Source organism: Aythya fuligula, chromosome Z (assembly GCF_009819795.1).
Source record: "Aythya fuligula isolate bAytFul2 chromosome Z, bAytFul2.pri, whole genome shotgun sequence".
NCBI classification, from domain to species: domain Eukaryota; kingdom Metazoa; phylum Chordata; class Aves; order Anseriformes; family Anatidae; genus Aythya; species Aythya fuligula.
The window spans coordinates 25,394,372-25,417,442 of record NC_045593.1 but is presented as its reverse complement, the minus strand read 5'-3'; the positions used below and the strand labels follow the sequence as shown (position 1 = coordinate 25,417,442).

Genomic DNA, 23,071 nt, shown 5'->3' with positions numbered 1-23,071 from the left:
AAGCAAACATAACTCAAAAAGGGCAAGAAGGAGTACACGGGGAAGTACAGGCTGTTCAGCTTTCTATCGATCCCTGGCAAAGTGATCAAACAGTGCAATAGCACATGGAGGCAGAAGAAAATCACCAGGAGTAGTCAGCGTGGATTCACCAAGTGCAAGTCCTGCCTGGCCAACCTGATGAGCTTCTGTAATGAAATCACCAGCCTGATGGATAAAGGAGGAACCATCAGTATTGTCTTCCTAGACTCCACAAAGAAATCTGACACTGTCCCCCGTAAGATCCTCCGAGGGAAGCTGCTGAAGCATGGGCTGGATGAGCAGTGTGGTGGATCAACACCTGGTTGAACAGCTGGGCCTCGAGGGTAGTGCTCGGTGGTGCAAAGTGGTTGGAGGCCAGAAATGAGCAGCGTACCCCAGGGGTCACCACTGGGTCCAGTCCTGTTTAACATCTGCAGTAATGAGCTGGACAGTGGGGTAGAGTGCGCCCTCAGTACATTTGTGGATGACATGAAGCCAGGGGGAGTAGCTGATTCTCCAGAAGGCTGTACTGCCATCCAGAGGGACCTCCACAGGCCGGAGAGGTGGGCTGACAAGAATCCCATGAAGTTCAACAAGTGCAGAGGGCTGCCTCTGGGGAGGAACCACCCCAGGCACCAGGACAGGCTGGGGGCCACCCATCTGGAGAGCAGCTCTGCAGGAACAGACCTGTGCTTGCTGGTGAGCACCAAGCTGAACGTGAGCCAGCGATGGGCCCCTGCTGCTAAGAAGGCTGACGGTATTGGCTGCATTAGGCAAAGTATCGCCAGCAGTCAGGCGAGGTGATCCTGCCCCTCTGCTCAGGGCTGCTGAGGCTGCACCCGGAGTGCTGTGTCCAGTTCTGGGCCCCTGGTACGAGACAGACCTGGACATACTGGAAAGGGTCCCACAGAGCACTACAAAAATGAAGAAGGGACTGGAACATGTCTCCTGTAAGGAGGCTGAGAGAGCTGGGACTGTTCAGCTTGGAAAAGAAAACACTTACGGGGATCTTACCCATGTATACAAATACCTGTAGGGACAGTGCGATGAGGATAGAGACAGCTCTTTTCAGTGGTGCAGAGTGGCAGAACAAAATGCAGTGGGCACAAACTGTAACACAAATGTTTCCCCCAGAACATCAGGAAGCACTCTTTTAGTGTGTAGGTGATGCACAGGTTGTGGAGTCTCCCTCTTTGGAGATATTCAAAAGCCATATGGACATTGTCCTGGCAAACCTTGTTCTAAGTCCCTGCTTGAGCAGGGTAAGTGGACTGGATGACCTCCAGAGGTCCCTTCAAACTACGCAATGAATCTGTGAACTTCCTCTCCTCACCCATTAAATTCTCTAAGTTTCCAACTACCTTGTCTTGGAGTTCTCCACAGAAACTCTGCTATGTTTGACTAACTGTAGCTTATAGGATTCAGCTAGTTCAGCTTATAGGATTCAGCTACTGGGATAAGTATACCCCATCAGAACCTTTGTTAAAGGTTTGAAGTATGAGAAATTTGTAGAAAAGAACACCTTTTATTTTGCTGATGTACCAAATATTCAATACATATTGATTGCTGATATGCCTGAGATATCCTACTTAAATACAATGATGCAATCATTAGAATGGAAAATGTGTTTGATTGACAGTATTTAAATTAACCTCAAGCATGTTACTGATTTTTTTTCTCTTTCAAATAACCTTGCAACTTTAAAATTCTGGAATTGAATTGGCTGATGCAACAAACAGCACTAGATGAATCATACACAAAATGCATGTCAGATGATTCATACACAAAATGTGTCTCCACCCTCCCAAAGATGCAAGAAAAGCCACTTGAAAAACAGAAATTTTTTTATTGTTCTATTACTAGATTTTAATACTTACCGTAGTAACCCAAATTCACATGCAAATCTTTGGAACAAATACACAATTTCTTTCTAACTTCTGATGTGATAATTATGTTTATGCATGCAATCTCAAGTATGGGCTTTACAGGTGAAATTCAGCAGGAATGCCACCTTTGTTGAAAATTATTAAACACAGTGAAACAATCTCAAAACCTGTCTAGCATTCATTTTACTAAGAATCATTTATGAAGTGCTCCTTTAAAAAATCTGTTTAGCTAAGAAATTCTCACTTTTTTTTTCTATATTACTGAAATGTCATCCATCTCTAAAGACATTAAGATATCAAAAGAACAGGGATTGGTTGATTTGCTTGCAGGATCAAGTGCCTTGTAAAATAAAGAAGTAATATCTTTTTTTTTTTTTTTTTTTTAAATGATCGAGAACTCCATAAGCCTAAGAGCTGAAGGAAGGCTCTTTAATCAATTGCCCCATAACTTTTTACTGTTTATATATACACTACTTAGACTATATGACTAAAACTTTTAATGATACCTTCATTAGTGTTGTTCAATTGATTGTCCAGCCAATGCTCTTTCATATTTAAACATCATATGCATTAAATAATTCAGCATAAAACAGATTAACAGTTTTGCATAACAACGATTCATGCCCTACTTTGACTGGACATGCCATTTGTACATAAACTTGACTTGTAACATTTATGGTTAGATTGCACTGAAATGCTTGCTTGTAACAATCTTTTCACCCTAAGAGGGAATAAAAGCATGAGCATAGCTTTGGTTTTAAATGGCTATAGCTGCTTGAGAGGACCACTCACTACCTCTGCTGCTTAGAAGCATTCCATTTCCCTTTCCCCTAGTGATTAAAAACTAACAGATATTATTTGATAAACCATGAACTATTCATAGTCTGCAGACAGAATCTGATGTCCGGTTATTCTTCAAAAACACTTTGATCTTAATCTCACTTTAGCCAACATCTGGTTTACTTTGCATTACTTTAAGTTCAGCATCCTTTACAGTAAATTTATTTTTCAGCCAGAGAAAATCATCGTCCCTTTCTTTTATTAGTCTCTACGTCACACATTACAGACTAAATATAGAGATTTTATTTATTGATTTGCATCTCTTTTATTAGACCTTTATATTAGACAAGCAGTAATATCTAATTTAACAGAACTAATTTCCTAGTTCCATAATCTGGGCTTACAGGGGCCTCTGGAAATCACCTGCATCTACCTCCTGCTCCATACAGGGCCACCTTAGTTCATATTTCTCAGAGCCTTGTCCACTTTAGCTCTGAGTATCTCCAAAGATGGAGATTTCATCAGCTATCTAATGTTTATTGTTTAATAATAATGTGTAATAATATTTAATGTTTAATAACATTTAGTAATGTTTAATGTTTAATAATATTTCATGTTTAATAATAAAATTGAGTCATGCAGTACAACGAGTAATTTCCCCCAAAATCTAGTAAACTAAATTCCAACACATTACTTCAGATCCTAACTAATATAACTAATGTTTAAATAAAAATCTGCAGAAGTGGTTCAAAGCTTGAATATATTAATGTTTAAGAATCTGCGAGACAATTGGTTGCACTGAAACATCCCTCACGTGGTGGTGTTCTAACTTTCCTGGAAAATAATGATGAAGAAATGTATCAGAAGAGAAAGTTTCCTGAGCCCATAAAATGTAACATCTTCTAAATTTCAAAAATTAAAGAGTACATCTTCTGATATTAGCTACTAAAATTGGTAAGTTACATCCTTTGTGGAACATTTATGCTTAATAAGAAGTCTGCAGTAGGAAGCTCTAAAGAATCAAATGGGGGTGTTTGAAAACAGTTCCTCACCACTACATAGCAATGTGGTTTTTGTTTTGATTTGTGAATTTAGGGACAAATACAGTCAGACATCATTTTACTTGCTGTTGCCTTAATAACTGTTAAAACTGTACACATTGCATTTTAAAACACTTCCATAAGACACAACTTTCATGATGTAATTCAAAGAATCACATGAATTTATCTTCTGATGTACCCAATTAAGATGAACAAATGAGAGATGATAATGCTCCCACAGGAACTCAGGAAGACTTACCATCTCTGTGATAAATGACACTGCAAGACTAACATTAAACTCTTTGGAAGACACACAGTTTTAACTCTCCTTCAGATGGCTGCAGTGGGAGTAGCTAGCACCTGTCATTTGAAACCGATATCCATTTTTCTTATTCCCCATCTCTTCCTCTTTTTCAAAAAGGATTGGCTCCAAAAGGTAAACATGAAAGAAGTTGTCTTTGCCATAACAAAAGACTTGAGGAAAAAGTCCTCTTTAAAAATATCTTCTTTACAAATATAACATTTTAAAAACTAATACAAATGACATTATCACCTCCAAATGAACACTTTTCAGATTCTACAATGGCAGTCTTTAAAGTTTTACTTTTTAAAGGTTATTATCATTTTAGCAAAAGGCTGGGGAATAGTCTTCTTGCTATTTATGTGCTCCTCTTTCACTTTACTCCCAGCAGTGCAGAGTGGTAGATGTTTGACCCAGAATACATCTATGGATAAAACAGCTCACTTTTTTTGTCTTGTATTCAGAAAAACCTCAACAGACAATTAGACAGAAACAGTGGAAGAGGAAGGACAACACATTAAATTCCTGCAAAAGATGGAATAAATCACTATGGGAGACTTTGTGCATACTTTCTTGCTAAAGGAATAAATGTTATCCAGCTTTTATAAGAAAAAAGGCCTAGGAAATAGAAGAAATTAGAGTTGTTGTTCATGCCCAGCTTTGCTTTCTCTTGGTCAGTTATCTATCTAGATATATTTGCTTTCTGGAACTAGGCCAACTGACTACTTTAGAGTAATGAAGTAAAGAGAAGAGTACTGGATTGCTTGTCTTAATATCCAACATCTGTAAACAACTTAAAGATGTGCTGACAAAGCATGAGAGAAGGAAGCAGCAAGAAACAAGTAAAAATGCGATTGATAATGATGTGAAATCAGTCCTGCTTCTCTAATGTTAGTTTTTAATATATTCCATAGTATATTCTACTACATAATTTTGATCAGATGATTTTGTGCAAGCATGTACACCTGAATACATTTTTGCACTCAAAAGAAATATTGACTGCTACCTAACTGATCCTCTTCATTAATTTCTTTTTGCAGGTACAAGTTCTGCTTGGGAAGAGTCCTACATCAACTTAAAGTGAGATCAGAGAATCTCATAATGAAAAAAAAAAAAAATTCTCTCTGCCTTAGACAAAAGTGTTTGCAATAAGGTAGAACTTGCAGACAGCAGATCTTGTAAAAATTTCAAATTTCATTCATGGTATTCACTTCATTTAAGAAGTTGCTAGATTCTCCCTACTACACCAACCTCTTTTGCAGTAGTCAATACAATACTCGCTTTTTACAGTCCAGGGCAGATGAGGTGAACAGACAACTCCTCTCTCTTCTAACAGCCTAACTATAGTACGGTCCTAGCTGTTCTGGTAATATTCAGCATTTTCCATATGCTACCTAAGGTAACCAGCCCATGCCTGTAAAAACATCTGTCACATGTCACACTGTTTCCCCATGATCTTATCATTCAGAGTAAGAATGAAAGGCACAGAAGTTGTTGCCGTCATGCCACTTGTCTTTCTTCTAGGGAGCTCTGACTGTACTCTTCCCATTTAAACCTTGAGAAAACTAGGTTTGGATGAAGAGATGCACACCATGGACATATTCCCTATCCCATGTTGTTTCAGTGACAACTAAACAACATCTGCATAGTTTTCAAAAGATTAGGGTAGAATAAAATGGGTTCTCTGTACATTAATTTTATCTCCAAAGCTGTGGTTCTTCCACAGCTTCAAGGAAGAGCTAAGAGAATGTGGGAAGAGGGGATGAAAAAGAAAGGGAAGAGGAGGTAAGGGCAAGCTTCCTTCCCTCTCCAGCTCTCCAGGTTATACATAGGACATCTCCTGTTCACATTTAGTCACTCACCAGACACCTAAAACACAATGGAACTGTTTCGGCTTTTACAAATACTGCCAGAAATTTGAAATTCTAAATACATGCACAGAAAACAGGACAGGAAAATCTGAAAACAGACAAAAAAGGAGTAATCCACGGTCAGTGGATTATACTGCGGTCAGTCTGCAATGCCAAGGATCTGTTCCAGGGAGCTGAGGAAGCTAACCTTTCCTCTGCTCACTGATGCCTGCCTGCCCAGCAAAGACAGGTCCCTTTCTGAGGTGGTGGGTATATTAATGCTTAACTAGGAGTTAACAACTATCTTGCACGTACGTTACCCAGTGACAAATGGCTTTACTCTTTCAGGTTGGGCCTATCCTGCTTACAAAGTCTGTAAAAAGTGTCCCAAATAGGAACAGTAATAATCATAAAAATCTTTTTTAAAAAAAACAAGTACCTCTATTAATTCCTCTACAACTTTCCACTTGAGAAAAGCATTACTGTGCAGAACACCGGAATAACTGAAGCAGTATGCCTCTACAAGGACATGGCACATGAAAAATGGCAACGAAGATGCATATGCCTTATGAATACATAGGGTGAGCAGCCTGATACATATTCTAAATAAATGCATTAGGAATAATTTTCATGTTATGGTGTTTCACCTTTTTTTAATTAGATGTGTGATCTTGGTAAGCTTTGCTTCATAAAAATAGTATTTACTAGGGAAGTCTTTCAAAGCTCAGACCTCTTAGCCTCTCTATAATACAATTTCTCCTTCATTGTCCTTGATTTGTACAACAGATTCAGAAAGAGATTTAAATATTTTATTACTCACATTATTTTTTTTTCTTTTTACAGTTTGTGTTTATTGAACCACTATTACAGCAGCACATCCCCAAACAGAAAGGTAGTATTTGCTATGCAAAACACACAGTCCATGATTGGCATCTAAGACCAATTGATCTACCCATTACCACTATCTCCCTACCCCCACAAGCATTACTACAAGGCTATTGATTTAAACACTGCCGATCGGTTTCCATTTTCTGATTTTGGGCAGTCCAATTAAGAAAGTGAGTAATTGTGATTACACTGCTTCAGGATCAATTACATTTGATGCAAGACAAAGTGCTCCCTTTTAGAACAACTAAAGAAAATTATTATGATCAGGTACACTTTACTGCTGAATATGCTTCTAACAAAATGCAAAATAACTGATAATGTCTTTCATAAAGATACATTATCAGGAAATACAAGAATATTGACACCTGTGTGCATATATTTTAACAACATTTAAACAAACTTTTTAAAGTTATTCTTTCTTTTGGATAAAACCTTTTTAATTAGTATGAAAGGCTAAAAAGGCTTCAGTTGAGTTCTCATACACAGCCCCCAAAACATCAGAATGCACAATTTCTGCAATGATGTTGACATCAGTATGATTTTGAATAATATTATATTTCTTACAGTAAAACAGCAAATTTTATGCAACAAACTTTTAAATCTATTTTTACACAATTTTCTAAGAACTAGTCTCAAAGAGACAGGGCCCTGTCAATTAGCAAAGGAACAAAGTAAGCAATTCCTATTCTTAATTTAATTTTAAACTTAGCTTGAGCTTTGTCATTGGACTCACATTGTCCAAATCATTAAAATGAATACACCACTGAGGTCTGAGGCAAATCTATTTACAGTGATGTTACTCATAGTCTGGTTGGTGTTCAGGATTATTGATCTGTCTTGTTTGTCTAATAGGAAAATAATAAACAATTACTAGGCAATGTTGGAGAAAGTAATCAGTTTTTATATATCACTAATACAGCAGACCTCCCAAAACATAAAGGTGATGATCTGCATAAAATCAATGTGTTATGCTACATTGCTTATCCTCATCACTTCTAAGATTCTTAGCAATAAATGGTATAAGTTTGGAATCAAATCATTAGTATACTGAAAATATGTACTTTAAAGAAAAATATCTGCTCTTTTCTAGAAAAGTGTTCCTGCTTGATAAACTGAGCATGTTTTATTTTAAAATAAAAACAAAATACATTTATTCATTTTGAAGCAATTATGAAATTGCATTGCCTAGAATGGAACTTCCCTCCCCAAACAAGACTTGCATTGGGCTACAGTCCAAAATTGTTCCCTAATTCTAGCAAACAGCACACAGACCAGCTACAGCAGTGTGTAGTCAGCAGAACTGCAGATCAGCTAATCCTTGTACTCAGCTCTGGTGAGGCTGCACCTTGAGTACTGTGTTCAGCTTTGGGCCCCTCAGTAGAAGAAGGACATCAAGGCCCTGGAGTGTGTCCAAAGAAGGGCTACGAACATGAGAAGGGCCTGGAGCACAAGTCCCATGGGGAGCAGCTGAGGGCACTGGGGTTGTTTAGTCTGGAGAAGAGGAGGCTCAGGGGGGACCTCATTGTTCTCTACAACTCCCTGAAAGGAAGGTGTGGGGAGCTGGGGTTGGCCTCTTCTCACAGATAACTAGTGATAGGACTAGAGGAAATGGCCTCAAGTTGCACCAGGGGAGGTTCAGGTTGGAAATGAGGAGACACTTCTTTTCAGAAAGAGCAGTCAGGCATTGGAACGGGTTGCCCAGGGAGTGGTGGAGTCACCATCCCTGGGGGTGTTCAGGGAAAGGCTGGATGTGGTGCTTAGGGACATGGTTTAGTGGGTGATAGTGGTGGTATGGGGATGGTTGAACCAGATGATCTTGGAGGTCTTTTCCAACCTTAATGATTCTATGCTTTGAAACTGTGTGACATGCAAAAAACTGCACGCTACAGACAACTTGCTGGGGGTACTACTATCTTTAAAATGACTACACATTAAGTGTGCAGAAATAGGCTCAAGGAGGAAAAAAATATACATTTTCAATAGTAAAACCTTCTTTCCCCTAAAAAAGCTGATTTAACTTTATCAGTGGTTCTTCTGGAGTCACTTGGGTACATTTCCATTATAAAGCTATTACTTCTACCTTTATTCCTACCTGTGAGTTGTGCAAACTGTGCTTAGTAGTTGTACATTAAAATTCCCGTAGTGTTGAAGAAATGGGTCCAGTAATTTCTGAAAGGACTGGAGTTTTCCCTAATTTGGAAAGCTGCAATTTGAATGCCTATTAAATATCCATTTTTGTAGAAAGATGTAGTGATTCTTGCAACAATACATCAAAAGAAAAATACTTTGAAATATGTGGAGAAAAAATGACCCTTGGAGATTCATTTATTGTCTTTGCATAGTTTTAAAGACTATATAAGCCAGCAAAAGCCTGAATTGCTCTTAAAAGTAGAAGCCTTGCTTTCCCACATCTATTCATTCCTAATGTTTAGACACCTTTATTTTTTTCCCCTGGTTTCAAATGCTGCTTTATAACAGAGTTCTCACCGGGTGAACAGGTTCTTTTAGCCTAGAATGCAATGGACCTCATTAAAAGGAGGATCATGAATATGCCAATAATGTCCATTAAAAATGTAAATCAAGTATATAAGACAAAATCTAGTTGGCCAGTGACTTATTTGTTGTAATTCTCTCTCTAATCATTTCAAAGAATCTACAGCATGAGAAAATGCTTTGTTAGCCTGCAAATTTCGGGGTTGGTTTCATGCAGTCATGTTACAGAGATTATAAACAGCCATAATAATCATTTGAGTTAATAAAATTGCTCACCACTATATGCTTTTTTGATTTATGATTTCTTATAAGGAAGACATTCCAGCATACTAGGTCAGATCTGATGGCTCCCTTTAATGTGATGTTAGTAAAAAGAATCCTGAGAAAAGTGGGAAAAAATAAAAACAAATCTCAGGAACAGAAGTAATTCTAACTTGGAAAATGAGTTAATGATTATCCTACTTGATAGTAGGATAAAAAGGAAAAACAGTCCAAAACACAACCTGTCAAAGAGTTCTTGCACTTAGACATATAATTTTAAACCTAGATTTGAGATTACCACCTAATGTGTGTTTTGAGAAGCAAGTGCTAAACAAAAAGGGAAGACCTGAGAAAACTGATAATCATTGTAACAGTAAAACAGAACAGTCATTGTGTCTTATTTTGCTAAAAACACATTTGGTTTACAGCATGTTGTGAACTGATGTTCAGTTATTTAAACATTTATTAAACAGTATGTCTGATACTGCCAAGTAAACTTCTAAGTTACACTTAGGGCCAAAAAATTAAATGCCATGTACCATTATTTTCCTAGAAGATTTCCATTCCCTCATCCTTTAGAACTCACCATAACTGGAAACTGGCAGTCTGAGTAGAATCACAGAAGTCAATACCCATTGAGACAGTCGCAGATCCCCCAGGCTCGAGGCACTCTACATAAAAATATTTTGAACAGGTGAAGTAAGCATGCAAAGGAACACAATAGCCCAGATGTAAACCCTCAAATTTCATGTAATTATAAAATCTATCTATCTATATATACACAAAAAAAAACACACCAGCAACAACAAAAAACACAAACAAACAAAACCAACCAATCAAACAACAAAAAACAGATTTTTGTAGCTTAATTTAAAGCAGGTTTCCCCCAGATATTACACTTCCATTTTCCTTCCTGAACAGGAAGGAAATTGTTGCACAGGGAATGTTGAATTTCATTCCTGCAGCCTCATCAAGTAGATAAAAATATGTATTAAAAAAGGGAAATTATTTACAGAAAAAAATATATTGAAATTGTATCTCTTTGCTTGTGTACAGATCCAGCATTGACATTTCATATAGAATAACATCAGTTTGCAAATTTAGTTAATAAATAGTAAAAAAGAACAAATATTAGTAAAATGCACATTAATACATGAAGTAATAGAAGAAAAGTATAATGTAAAATTATTCATGATTAGTATGATATATTTATTTCCCAATATTTCTCTATGCTTTACTTATGGAAGAGAGCAGAGAGATTATTAACTCAAAGTGGATGATAATTTTTGTGAGGCACTTCTCAATTTCAGGTATCAAGAAACATGCTTGTTCTTAGTTTCTTTGCTAGATCTCTTTGCTATTTCCTTAATGTTGTAGACATAAGGCTTTATTTTGGCTGGAAGAAAAGCTGTTTTTAATACAAAGGTAGGTATTAAAAACAAACATCGGAGCAGTCTAGCTGTTTGAAACTTAAAAGAAAAACAAAAACAAAACTAAAACCACTGTTAGAAGAAAGGAATTCAAATAAATATGATTGGACAGGCAAAAAAATGTTTGGTTACTTCTTCCAGTTTATTCATTCATGTATTTCATGCTTTTCAGGAACTGAAGAGCATACTGCTTTTCTGCAACAAAAGGAAACTTAATTTAACTATATCTAGATTAACTTCTGGAAAAAATATATGAAAAACAAGTGATTAGGCAAAAGCTAAGCTAATGTTAGAGAGTGAGTGAAAAACAAAGTATTTCCAGGAAAGAAGTCTGTGTCAAGCATCAAAGGGTTATAGGCTCCAACTTCCTAAACTTTACCTACATCTTTCAGCTTAATGTTTTCAAATGGAGTTTCAAAGGCACCTAGCCAAGAAGAAAATACTGTGCACAAGAATTTAGATGAAATAATTTTGCCCTTTTATACTTGCAAAATCAGGGCAATCACCAACCAAAATTGCAGCGATGGAGGCAACGCTAGGTGTACACTCCAGCAGGAATACCTGTCTACACTGACACTACTTTTAATTGCACTGGGCAAATTATAGGACATATTTTCCAAATGCTGGAAACATAAATAACAGGTAAAAAGAGGAACACAACATATACACTAACTTCTAGATAAAATGACAAAGAATATAAGAAATTACAACTAAGTGAGAAAAAAACATCATTTTAGAAGGAACTGATGATATATAACCCATTTTCTGCAAAAGAAGCAAATGGCTGCACAGGATAGATAGCACATGAAAGTGGGAAATAAATAATTTAAAGAACAGGATTGTGTTGTGGAACTTAAGAAACCTGAAATGGATAGTGTATTAATTCCTGATTTTTTCGCATTCTTCTCCCATAGCAGAAATGAATTCTACTGACTACACGACTTAATTTTGACTATGTGATCTGATTTACAACATTACCAGTTATCTACTTCTACGAATTTGTGACAAACATCAGTATGGACGAGGGGGTGAATAGTTTGAGAGCGACTCTGAGGAGGACTTGGGGATCCTGGTGGATGACAACTTGGACGAGCCAGCAATGTGCACTTACAGCCCAGAAAGCCAACTGAGTCTGGGCTGCATCAAAAGCAGTGTGGCCAGCAAGGCAATGGAGGTGATTCTCCCCTCTCTACTCTGCTCTCATGAGACCCCACCTGGAGTGTTGTGTTCAGCTCCTCCAGCATAAGATGGACACAGAATTATTAAAACGAGTCCAGAGGAGGGCCACGAAGATGATCAAGGGGCTGGAGCAGCTCTCCTGTAAGGACAGGCTGAGGGATTTGGGGCTGTTCAGCCTGAAGAAGAGAAGGCTCCAGGGAGACCTTACAGTGGCCTTCCAGTACCTAAAGGGGGCTTGTAAAAAAAGATGAAGAGAGACTTTTTGACAGGATCTATAGTGGTAGGACAAGGAATAATGGTTTTAAACTGAAAAAAAGGTCGATTTAGTTTAGCTATAAGGAATAAACTCTTTACTTAGAGGGTGGTGAGGCACTGGAACAGGTTGTCCTGAGAATCTGTGGATGCCCCATCCCTGGAAGTATCCAATACAGGTTGGATGGGGCCTTGGGCAACTGTATATACTGAGAGGTGTCCCTACCCATGGCAGGGGGGTTGGACTATATGATCTTTAAAGGTCCATTCCAATCCAAACCATTCTATGATTCTTTTACTTTATTCCTTTGACTGAAAAACACTGACAAAACATTTGTTGTCTGTGACGGAAGCAGTTACATTTCTTGCTAGACTGTTCAAATAATTATACTTTGCTTTTTGTCAGATGGAAACATAATTGCTTTTCTAGCTATTGAACATAAATGTATATAGCTTTTTCAGAGTTAAAGAAAACATCCAAACATCAGAAGGCAGAAAGTTAAATACATGTAGTTTAGGTTAGACCTGACTACAGCATTGCTTTACTGAATTAGCAGAGTACCTAACCTAAGAAACCACTTTTTATGAAAGCATGGTACACCCATACTAGATTAAAACACTTTCAATCTACTGCTGAAAGCTTACAAGAGAAACAATGAGAAAGTTCTGAGCCACCAAATCAAATAATAAACCCATAAATGTTCTGTAAAGTCTGGCACAGAGATCATTATGAGTATCTAAATCACAACCTGATACTTAATAATAGCCTGTTACAGCCATTCTGGACAAAGGCTGAAAGAGAATTGAAGTTTGCAGGAAGAGAAAATAAATTTATCATATCAACTCAAATGATTTGAACAAGCAGGTAGACTTTCACGCATACAAGTTCTGATCTAAGGAGTTGTTTCCAAAGTCAGATGTAAGTAGGGAGAAACTGAATTAAACTTTTGTTAAAATCAGATTAGCTAAGAAATGGTAGTTGCATGAGCGTATGTGTATATGTACATATGTATACTTATGCACACATGTGTATACATACATATATGTATATGTATTCATATATATGTATGACTATACAAAAACACTTTCCTATATTTGAAATTTACCAAAATATTAAGGTTCTGTATTTAAAAATATAGGATATGGTTACCTATTGGATTAAACTCATGTATCCTCATGCCTAGAGGTAACTTCGTCTCTCCTATGTGAATATTCTCTATCTTCTGATCAGTTGTATTTGTTACTGTCACTTGCACGGATACCATATGATCACCAAACATGTCTGGCTGTCTTGAGAAGTGATAATGAGCAGATAATCCTTTTCCAGTCATTCGATGAAGCATTTCATGTGTTTTTGTTGGCACGAAGACTTGGGTAGTAACCTGCTAAGTACAAAACAACAGTTGGTGAATGTTGTAAGAAAAAAACAGATAAAACAACAATTAAATACTACACACTTCACTCAGCTAGAATGCCTGCTTTCAGATCAGAATTTTGGCAAACCAGACACATGAAAGGACACATTCAAAACCAAAAACAAAACACAATAATGATTATCTTTAAAAGAGTCTAAAAATAACATTTATGGTGCTGAGAACTAGCAGATTTAATTTTGCTGTATTTACTTAATTTTCCATTGTAAAACTGTTTTTAATATTTTAATTCTGATATCCATTGAATCCATTGAATTATCTTTTTTTTTTTTAATATCCATTGAATTATCTTTTAATTTTAATCTTTTTTTTTTTTTTAAGTTACAAATGATTTTTTACCTGTAATATTATTGACATATTTTATCCGTAAAACTTTAATCTTTTAATCTTTTAACCTTAATTATCTTTTTTTTTTTAAATCTTTTTTTTTTTCTTTATTCTAACCATCAGAACGCAATGGTGACCCCAAACCCATCATGTACAATGAAACCACAGCGAGAAATCTTTCTTCTTCTCTTGTTAAAACCACTGAATTTTGCCTAACAACCACACCAATCAAATACTAAAACCACAGCTGCATAGAGCAGAGAGATGATGCCATATTTTTAGTCATCCTGCTGCCACAATTAAGAAATCTCAAAGGTCATTAGACAAATCTCAAGGTCATTTTCACTGGAACAGGCTGCACAGGGAGGTTGTGGAGTCTCTTTCTCTGGAGATATTCAAGGCCTGTCTGGACCAAGCCCTTTCCAAACCCTGCCTGGTCAACCTGCTCTAGGGAACCTGCTTTGGCAGGGGGGTTGGACCAGATGATCTCTTGAGGTCGCTTCCAACCCCTGCAATTCTGTGATTTGGGTCCATTGTGTCCTGAAGCAGCAGCATGAAAGACATTTAGACAAAAAATCACCAACAGCTAGTGATGGTCAGGAGATCTATAATCATGGGTTCAAGACTGCAGAAGGAAAAAATATGCAGAAAACGGTTGAAGAGTGAATTTGAGTTTGTTAAACAAGGTTACTACAAAAATTAAAAAACAAACAAACAAACACAAAACAAAACAAAAAAAAAAAACAGAACATAGAGGTTGAAAAGACCAAATGCTCAGCACAGAAATTTTGTCTGTGCAATACACTATAAGCTACTGAATTTTACGTGTGTGTTCTCATGATGAGTGTCCATCTTTTCCTGCCCTATATTCATAGCCTTGAATGAGTAACAAAGTGAAAGAAACAACTGAATATAAAAGGATGTTCCAACACCCAAAGCAGCTAAGCAAGGAGAACTGGCTTTTATCTTGCCTTGCCTACAAAACTCTTAACGGGTGCTACATTTTTCTGACTGCCATTTTTAACGTTGAGAGGCTGATCTGAAGACTTAGTGAACACTTCCAGTAATATAAGAAGCTGGTAAGAGCTGTGATTTACACCTACAAGACGTCTGAGAAATGGGAGACAAAAAATACGGCTCTAGAGAATTCTACTGAAAACTTTTAGAAGCTAGTGAGCACATAAAAACCTGACCGTAACCTCTGAGCACCAATTTCTAAACTAGAAAGCAAGGCTAGTAATACTTAGGATCCCAGAGTATCTGTGAAGATCATCTACTAAATGTTTAGAATTGTCCTCACCATATTGATGAAAGCTGAAGAAAACCACATAAGTAAGTAAATGAGTTTGTATCCAGAAGTGGCTTTGGAAGGCACATTAAGTATGGCACATACCACAGTGAATGACAAATAACTAATGAAGTTAAAAGCAAAAAGGCAACCCATCCACTCAAAACTCAACCACTACATGGCTGTAATTAAAATAAAATATGTACTGATGTGACTGGGCTAAGAACTTCTAGAAAAACTTCCACACCAGATTTAACTTTCAACTTTTTGTTTCTGTCTCTAATAAAAAAACGCCGTCTGGTATCAGTTTTCTTAAGTAAAATTAACAATTTATCAAGAAACCTCAAAGTGAAGATTAAAATGCAGTTTCAAAATATATCAAACTGAGGAAACTCTACACCCCCAACACTGAATCTGCACAATTTTTTAATACATTTTAAGTAAAATGCTGAAGTTCAGGCATAAAAAAATAACATAATGATCTCAGGGACAATGTCTTACCTGCGTGAGCATAAAAAAATACAAATAAAACATATAATAAAATACCTAGCCAGTTATTTAAGTTTCTGTCTATCTTTAAGTAATAGTAGTAATACCACTTGAAGAATATGGGCACCATAATTTTAAGTGGAGCCAATTATTCCAGTCTAATTATTGATCTCTTACAAGCATTCACCTGAGAACACAATTCAGCAAAGTTTTACAAAACCCACAATAAGCACATATCTTTGTACTCCAATGTCACTTTAGGTGCATAAATATACACTAAGATTAGGTGTACTTTCACATAGCTGTCACGGTTTCGGCTGGGTCAGAATTAATTTTCTTCATTTTTTGGATTAAAATAGTGGTGATAACACACAAATGTTTTATTTATTGCAAAGCAGTGCTTGCACAGAGCCCAGAACTTTTCAGCTTCTCATGCTGTCCTGCCAGTGAGGAGGCTGGGGGTGCACAAGGAGCTGGGAGGGGACACAGCCAGGACAGCTGGCCCAAGGGAACCAGAGAGGTCACATCCCATATCACATGGCATTATGGTGGACAATAACAATGGGGTAAAGGAGTAGAAAGTGGGGGATGTTCAGAATGATTGCATTTATATTCCAATTAAACCATGATGTGTGATGAGCCCTGCTGTCCTGGAATGGCTAAGCTCCTGCCTGCTGATGGGGAGGAGCGAATGGATTCCTTGTGTTGCTAAACAGCAAAGTTTGGCTTTTGCTATAGCTAGTGAACTGTCTTTATGTCAACATGTGAGTTCTTGCACTTTTACCTTTCTGATTCTCTGCCCCATCCCACATGAGGAGAGTGAGAGTGTGAGACTCTATGGTGATCAGCTGCCTGCTGGGGGTAAACCACAAAAGTAGTTTACCTTTAAATTAAAACTACAAAAAATTGCTCCTGTGACATGACCTGACCTGATTTCTGGCTAATGCAAAATGAATGGAAAAAGTATTAGTTGTATGGAACTTCACAGTTCCACAAATTAAAACATCTTTAAATACTAAACCCAAGCTTTAACAAATTATTCTTCTGCTTAGATTTCTAAAAATATTCGAGTAGGTCACACTCTCCAAAAAAACCTGTGTTATCAGGAAATAAGAAAGGAGGTACTTAAATATATATATACATATAATTGGTACATGTAAAGAGGACATAGGAATATACATGTATGACCCATTTTTGCAGCAGTAACAGGTTATTAGCAGAATCTCACAAGAAACTGTCACTTAAAGCACTGATAAAATAATTAATAAAACTGAATCTTTAAAATGCAATTTACATCTTATTTTTAAGTTTAAGCTTAGACTTTACCTTGTAACATTTAATTCAATTTGGGCTGGACAAACATAACTGCAAAGTTATTTCATTAAACAGTCCAGCCATTTTTCATTAATAAGCTCAGAAAATATGTTTTATTCATGTTAAAACAAGTATTTTGAAGTGCTCTGCTTGTCTGTGCAGGCATGTAACTTCTATAACATTGTTAATAGGAATGAAGACCTAAGTAGTAGACAGATATCTAGTAAAGATGCATATGCACATGACACAAAAATCCCTCAATATATTTAAATTGTGACACTGACTCAAGTCTTATTGAAATCTGCCTACAAATTTTACTTAGAGAATTTAATCTATGCCTCTCACAGCATTACTTCTCATATTTCATTCGTACTTTCACTCATGTGAGGACATTCACTTTTACTTTCAATATCATACTTTACAAAATGTAAGACATGCAAAAGACAGATAGAAAAATAATATTATGTTTTAAAGCCTATAGGACATTAATTTCTAGTTGCATTTAATGTGTCAGTACTAGAAATAAATAAATTAGATGTCTCCTGAACAAAGACATTTATTCCAGGAAAAATTAAAATTCTTAAGACATCTGTTTGCTGGTCAAGATTGTGAGCTAACAAAGGTTGATTTGACTGTAAGGCAGTCTACTGAACAGTTGCACGAGTCTGGTAAACAGTTTTTTGTTTTTATTTTAGCATTTCTAATGCATACATTTGCAATGCTTATAGAAACCTACAGGGCAGGATACCTGCAATCATTCAGGGGTTAAAATAACCCTCCAAAGAGTTAATAGAACAAGAAGCATCTAGTAACCATGAGATAATCCCCTACAAATCTTACATAGCATATGTTTAAATAATAGAAGTCGTTTGTGTACCTTTGGATGGTTTATGAAAATAACCAATCAATTCTGCAGACACAACATTATTTCTAAAGGAAATCTATGTGACTCATGATGCCTGCAGATACACAGAGACAAACCACACATATTTTATCAGTTTATTACAGTAAGCAAATAAGCGTGGAATGAGAGTGCACATAACTGTCTACTTAACGCTTACTGAAACATTTATAAGAGCTGTTATCTCCCTAATAACAGACAGACAGTGTGCAATTTTAGAGAGGAGAAAAGCTTCATATTTTTTAACACTTCACTAAAAAGTAACTGAAGAGTGTAAAATGAAAAATACTCTGTGCAGTTAGCTGGTAATGGACCATATTATCAACTCAAGTTAGATTTATAGGATACAAACTAGTCACTAATAGTTATTTTATGACATAGCGTGTCTGCTTTTTTTGGGTGAAGATTATTAAGATTAAACTTGCAAAACTTTTATTTTTTATACAGCTGTTTAGAATGACGGAAATACAAAAATTAAAACACCAACTGTCCTCCCACCGCACTATGACTGAAGGCCACCAAGAATTAAAAGTCAGCGTAGGGACTACATAGTGTTGTCACATGGTAAAACTACAAGTATGAATCAGGCTAGCCCCCATGCTATACCGCCCGTGGTCAAAGATGATCCCTATCTTGCAAAGATGATGCAAATATCTTTAACTTACTTTTTACACAGTAATAAGAAAGGCAACATTAAGGTTTTGCCTTAAAAGTCCCCCACTCATTAACCACATGAAAGGAAATGTGTAAGATCACCAGCAGTACCTTTAATTTTATCACAAAAAAGATGACCAGCTACAAATAAGTAAATCCTCTGCGCACGAACATACTTGTTTTTGCATATCAGTAAGTCCTCAATAATTAAGGTCAAAGTAATAAAAACAAACAACTTCCTGTTATTATAAGAAGCACTACAGGTTTTATAAAACCTATTATAAAAAACTGAGCTAGAGAGACCTTCCTGTATGATGTACTATTGTTATTATTATTTTTATTTTTATGAAAGAGCACATTATTATGTCTGTTGTCTTTTATTTTGTATATGCTCCTTTGTTTAATAATGTCTTAATAATAAATGTAGACTAAATTTTGATCCTGATTCTGAAATATATATACATACGTTTGGATAAAACATGTATCATTGGAAAAAATATTTTCTTCTAAGAATGACAATAATTATATTCTATTCCTCTAAATTACATTCTGTTAAAGCAGTGGACTGAATCATTTAATCTAAGTAGCCCTTCTACTGCCCTCCTATTGGCAATATCCATGACATAATCCAAGAATGACCTACTGAGCTGTGAGAGCTATATCCTCTCCTACACTCACTGTAAGGCTATGCTCCAGTAACTTCTGAACAGCTCAAAGGATAAGAAGGGCTATCTCACAGCCCAGCCACATTTACATGATCTTTCAATTCAAGCCAGAAGAACAACTTAACCATAGGTTTACAGTATTAGGAGAAAAATGTAAAGATAGGCAAACAAAGGAAAGAAAACTACTGGCAGAATATAGCAGTATATGGCAGCATATGAATGATTTTTTGCTCCATTACCAGTTACATATTACTGATGTGCACGTGGCAATATATTCTTTATGGAACTCCTACAAAAATAATTAATAATTTATAAAAAAAGAAAGATTTTCAACATCCTACATCCATTATTTCAAGAGGCTGTGGCAAACCCTGACAATGAAGCATACTTCAATCTTGTTAATATGGCTTGCCAAACAGACAGCATCCTCACAAAAAGGAAGAAAAAAACAGAAAAGCGAACAAGCAAGTTCATATATTCTGTACTGCAGAAAAGTTACAGGGAACAGTGTTTTAACTTTGGCTAATTTGTCTAGATAGACAGACCGTTGATGACACCATATCAAATTCTGGTAAATACTTAGAATAACTTTCCACCAAAGGCTCTTTCAACTGCTATACATCTACTAAACACCTTCTTAAAGCTGCATCTACTATGAAGACCTTCAATTTCTAACACATTCTAATTCAATTCTTTTTGAATTGCCAACAACTTCTAGGCTCTACATTTCCCTAAATGATTAACATGTCAATGAGGCTAATTGAAAGTTTGAGTATTAATGTTCATATTTTTGAACCAGTATTGGCCAACAATTTCAGACATCTGAAAGTGAGTTCCAAAATTTTTTACTGAATTCCAACATAGATAGAATCACATTTTCATCTCTAAAAACTTACAAGAATATTAAAACCAACAAACAAATCTCCCACTGATTTTTTTAATCACACGATCAATTGCAAGCAGAAGAGGGCTTTTATCGTAACTCTCCATCGTCTGCCTCTGTAACACTGCCAAAACTAATCCCTTTCTTGGCTGTTTTGTTTTCTCTAATATTTATGTGGTCTCAAACAGGCATAAAACCATCCTTTCAACAAGTAGTGTGTTCGAGGTGGTCTATGAATCTAGAGATGATTAAAATCTTCTGTAATGTTAAATTATCCCTATTTCTTAAATTTTTATGTTCCTTAGACTTCTCATTGGTTCCCTTAAAATATAAAAATCTACACATATGTCCAGTAACCCTATCTCAATAAAAAGTATTGTTCTTAAACATTAAAGAATTAATTCATGATATAAAGGAAGGAGAAATAGGACTTAATCACAAACAGCAGAAAACTCTATTAAACCCATACCAGACTAATCAAGCACCTTTAAAACTGAGACTGTACTTAAATTGTATTTTATGTGTAACTGAGGGCCAGTGAAATACATTTAATTTTGCATGTATGAGAGATCTCAGAGCATTAAACTGCAACAACACATTGTTTTGTTTGAGATTTGGCATTTTTGCCTTTACCTTATGCTGTGCATAATGAAAAACATAAATAATACAATGATAATGTCAGTAAAATCTTTTTAAAACTCCAACAAGAAAGAGCTTCAGTAGCAACAAAATGGAAATATGATTAAATCAGGATTCTTATAAAACATGAAGGACAGGGCTGAGCTCTGTGTCTTAACTATGGCCCACAAGCCTTAGCATAAATTCAGAATTGCACATTCTTCCCCATAGGACACCCTGGGATCTGTAGTACTCTAAACTTTACAACAGCCATTAGATGCCTATTCTCCCAATATATGGACAAATAATTTACTTCAATTTAGTGATTTGACCCTTCCACTGACCACCTAACTGGAGAGCCTGAGGATTATCCAAAGCAGTTGAAGAGCTGGAAAAACAGAATAAGGTGTCAGCCTCATCTTGTGTCCTAATTATGAGTTTGAAATAGTGGATGCTGCAGATAGGGATTAATATAGATTTTGGCATTGAGACTAAATGACTTCAAAGAAGTTCTTACGAATGGTTTCTAATATAGTATTTTGATTTTGGCAAACAGCCAGTATTCTTCAGCACAAGACCTCTAAAGTGAAAACATACTGAACCCTACTGGTTATGAGGTATAATTTTACAGCTAGGGTTACAGTATTGCAATTTCTGCATTATTGACTTCTTCCAGCAGAAGCACCTACTTCAAACATTTCCCCAGAAATGGACCTCTTGTGTCAGGATAAGTGTATAATGTGGGTTGAAATACTATACAGTATTACCAACAAACCACAGTAAACTCAGCCTGTAACTCCTCATATTTCATATCTCACACAGATATTTACAAATGCTGAAATGTAAATTGCATCTTTTCTGGTTTAATATAACTATATTCTAATCTCGGACACTATATTTTGTTGAAGCAAAGTGTTATTTTGTCCGTATCAGGATGACTTTAATGCATTGTAACCCACCTACATGAACAAAAATCCAAAATCGGCACCGAACTTGGTACATATGACATCTTTATTACCATTTCCCCAACATGGGTGTACTTAAATGCAATTTTTTTTTTTTTTAATGGTACATTATATTGATGTAACAATAATACATTTGCACATAATTTTACTCATTTTAACCTGAAAAAAATCTTTACTCCTTAGTTCATGAAACTTATAGTACACCTGTGGCCTCTGCTAAAATACAGCTTTTCCACGTTTTATTTACCATAAGCTTCACTTTTTGGCCTTAAATAGAAAAAAAAAAAAAAAAAAAGTAATCTGATATAGTCCATAGTTTGTTAAGAGATGTTAATATTTATTTATATCAAGTTACCTCCTGTTTCTATGTTGAAATTCAAAGACACATTCTTCTATGGGACTCAAAAATAAAATTCATGGCATCAGTTCAATGAATTTAAGTACATTGCTTTGAACAGTAGCTGTGGCTGTACTAGATCCTTCAGTTGATTACTAAATACAAATTAGGCAGGCAGTTTTTTCTCAACCACTTTGGTTCTCATATGAATTATTTCTGCTACTATCATCTACATTCTCCAAAGATTTAGTCAATCAAACAAATGTAGCAGAAGGAAGACTATGACAATGAGAATTTAATAAAACTAATTCAATATTAAGCGACTTTTAATACACATTAAATAATAGTTGAAATTTATGATTTATGTAGTCATAATGTTTAAAAACTGCTGGTGTTATAAAGCTCTATCAGTGGAAAAAGTAGAATGATTTTTTGCACATTTTTCATGAAAATATTCCAAATTAATTAATTGTAAAAATTTGTAACAAACCTTCTTTTACAGCCATGAATTCCTAAACACCATTCCACAACTTAAAGACCCATTTAACTTCCCCTAATCCTGCTGGCACCTTTAAGTCGAGAACACAGATGGTAAAGACACGAACAGTAACCAAAACTGTATGCAACCATAAAAAGAAACATTTCCTAATCCAAATCAACAATACAGAACAATTATTTAAACTGAAAATTTTAATCAACCACATACCTAGCAATACTATTTCAGGAACATTTCAGAACTGCTTTTTTAAGTCTTAATATGTCAAGGCATTGTTCACCACAAAGTCATTAGGAGAAAAGTGTGAAAAAACAAGGTGAGAA

The 23,071-nt window shown here is 35.9% G+C and overlaps 1 protein-coding gene across 5 annotated transcripts in view; it reads right to left on the bottom strand.

Moving 5' to 3' along the window:
• Nucleotides 1-23,071, bottom strand: part of AP3B1 (adaptor related protein complex 3 subunit beta 1) — a 166,389-nt gene that overhangs the window by 19,872 nt on the left and 123,446 nt on the right. For 3 of the 5 annotated variants that reach the window (XM_032206131.1, XM_032206133.1, XM_032206132.1), the window contains exons 23-24: nt 13,529-13,763; nt 10,104-10,188 (exon numbers count right to left, since the gene is read on the bottom strand). In XM_032206131.1, coding sequence (XP_032062022.1) covers nt 10,104-10,188; nt 13,529-13,763 — 320 coding nt within the window. The remainder of the gene's footprint in view (nt 1-10,103; nt 10,189-13,528; nt 13,764-23,071) is intronic. The other 2 variants (XM_032206134.1, XM_032206130.1) reach the window with 1 other exon arrangement.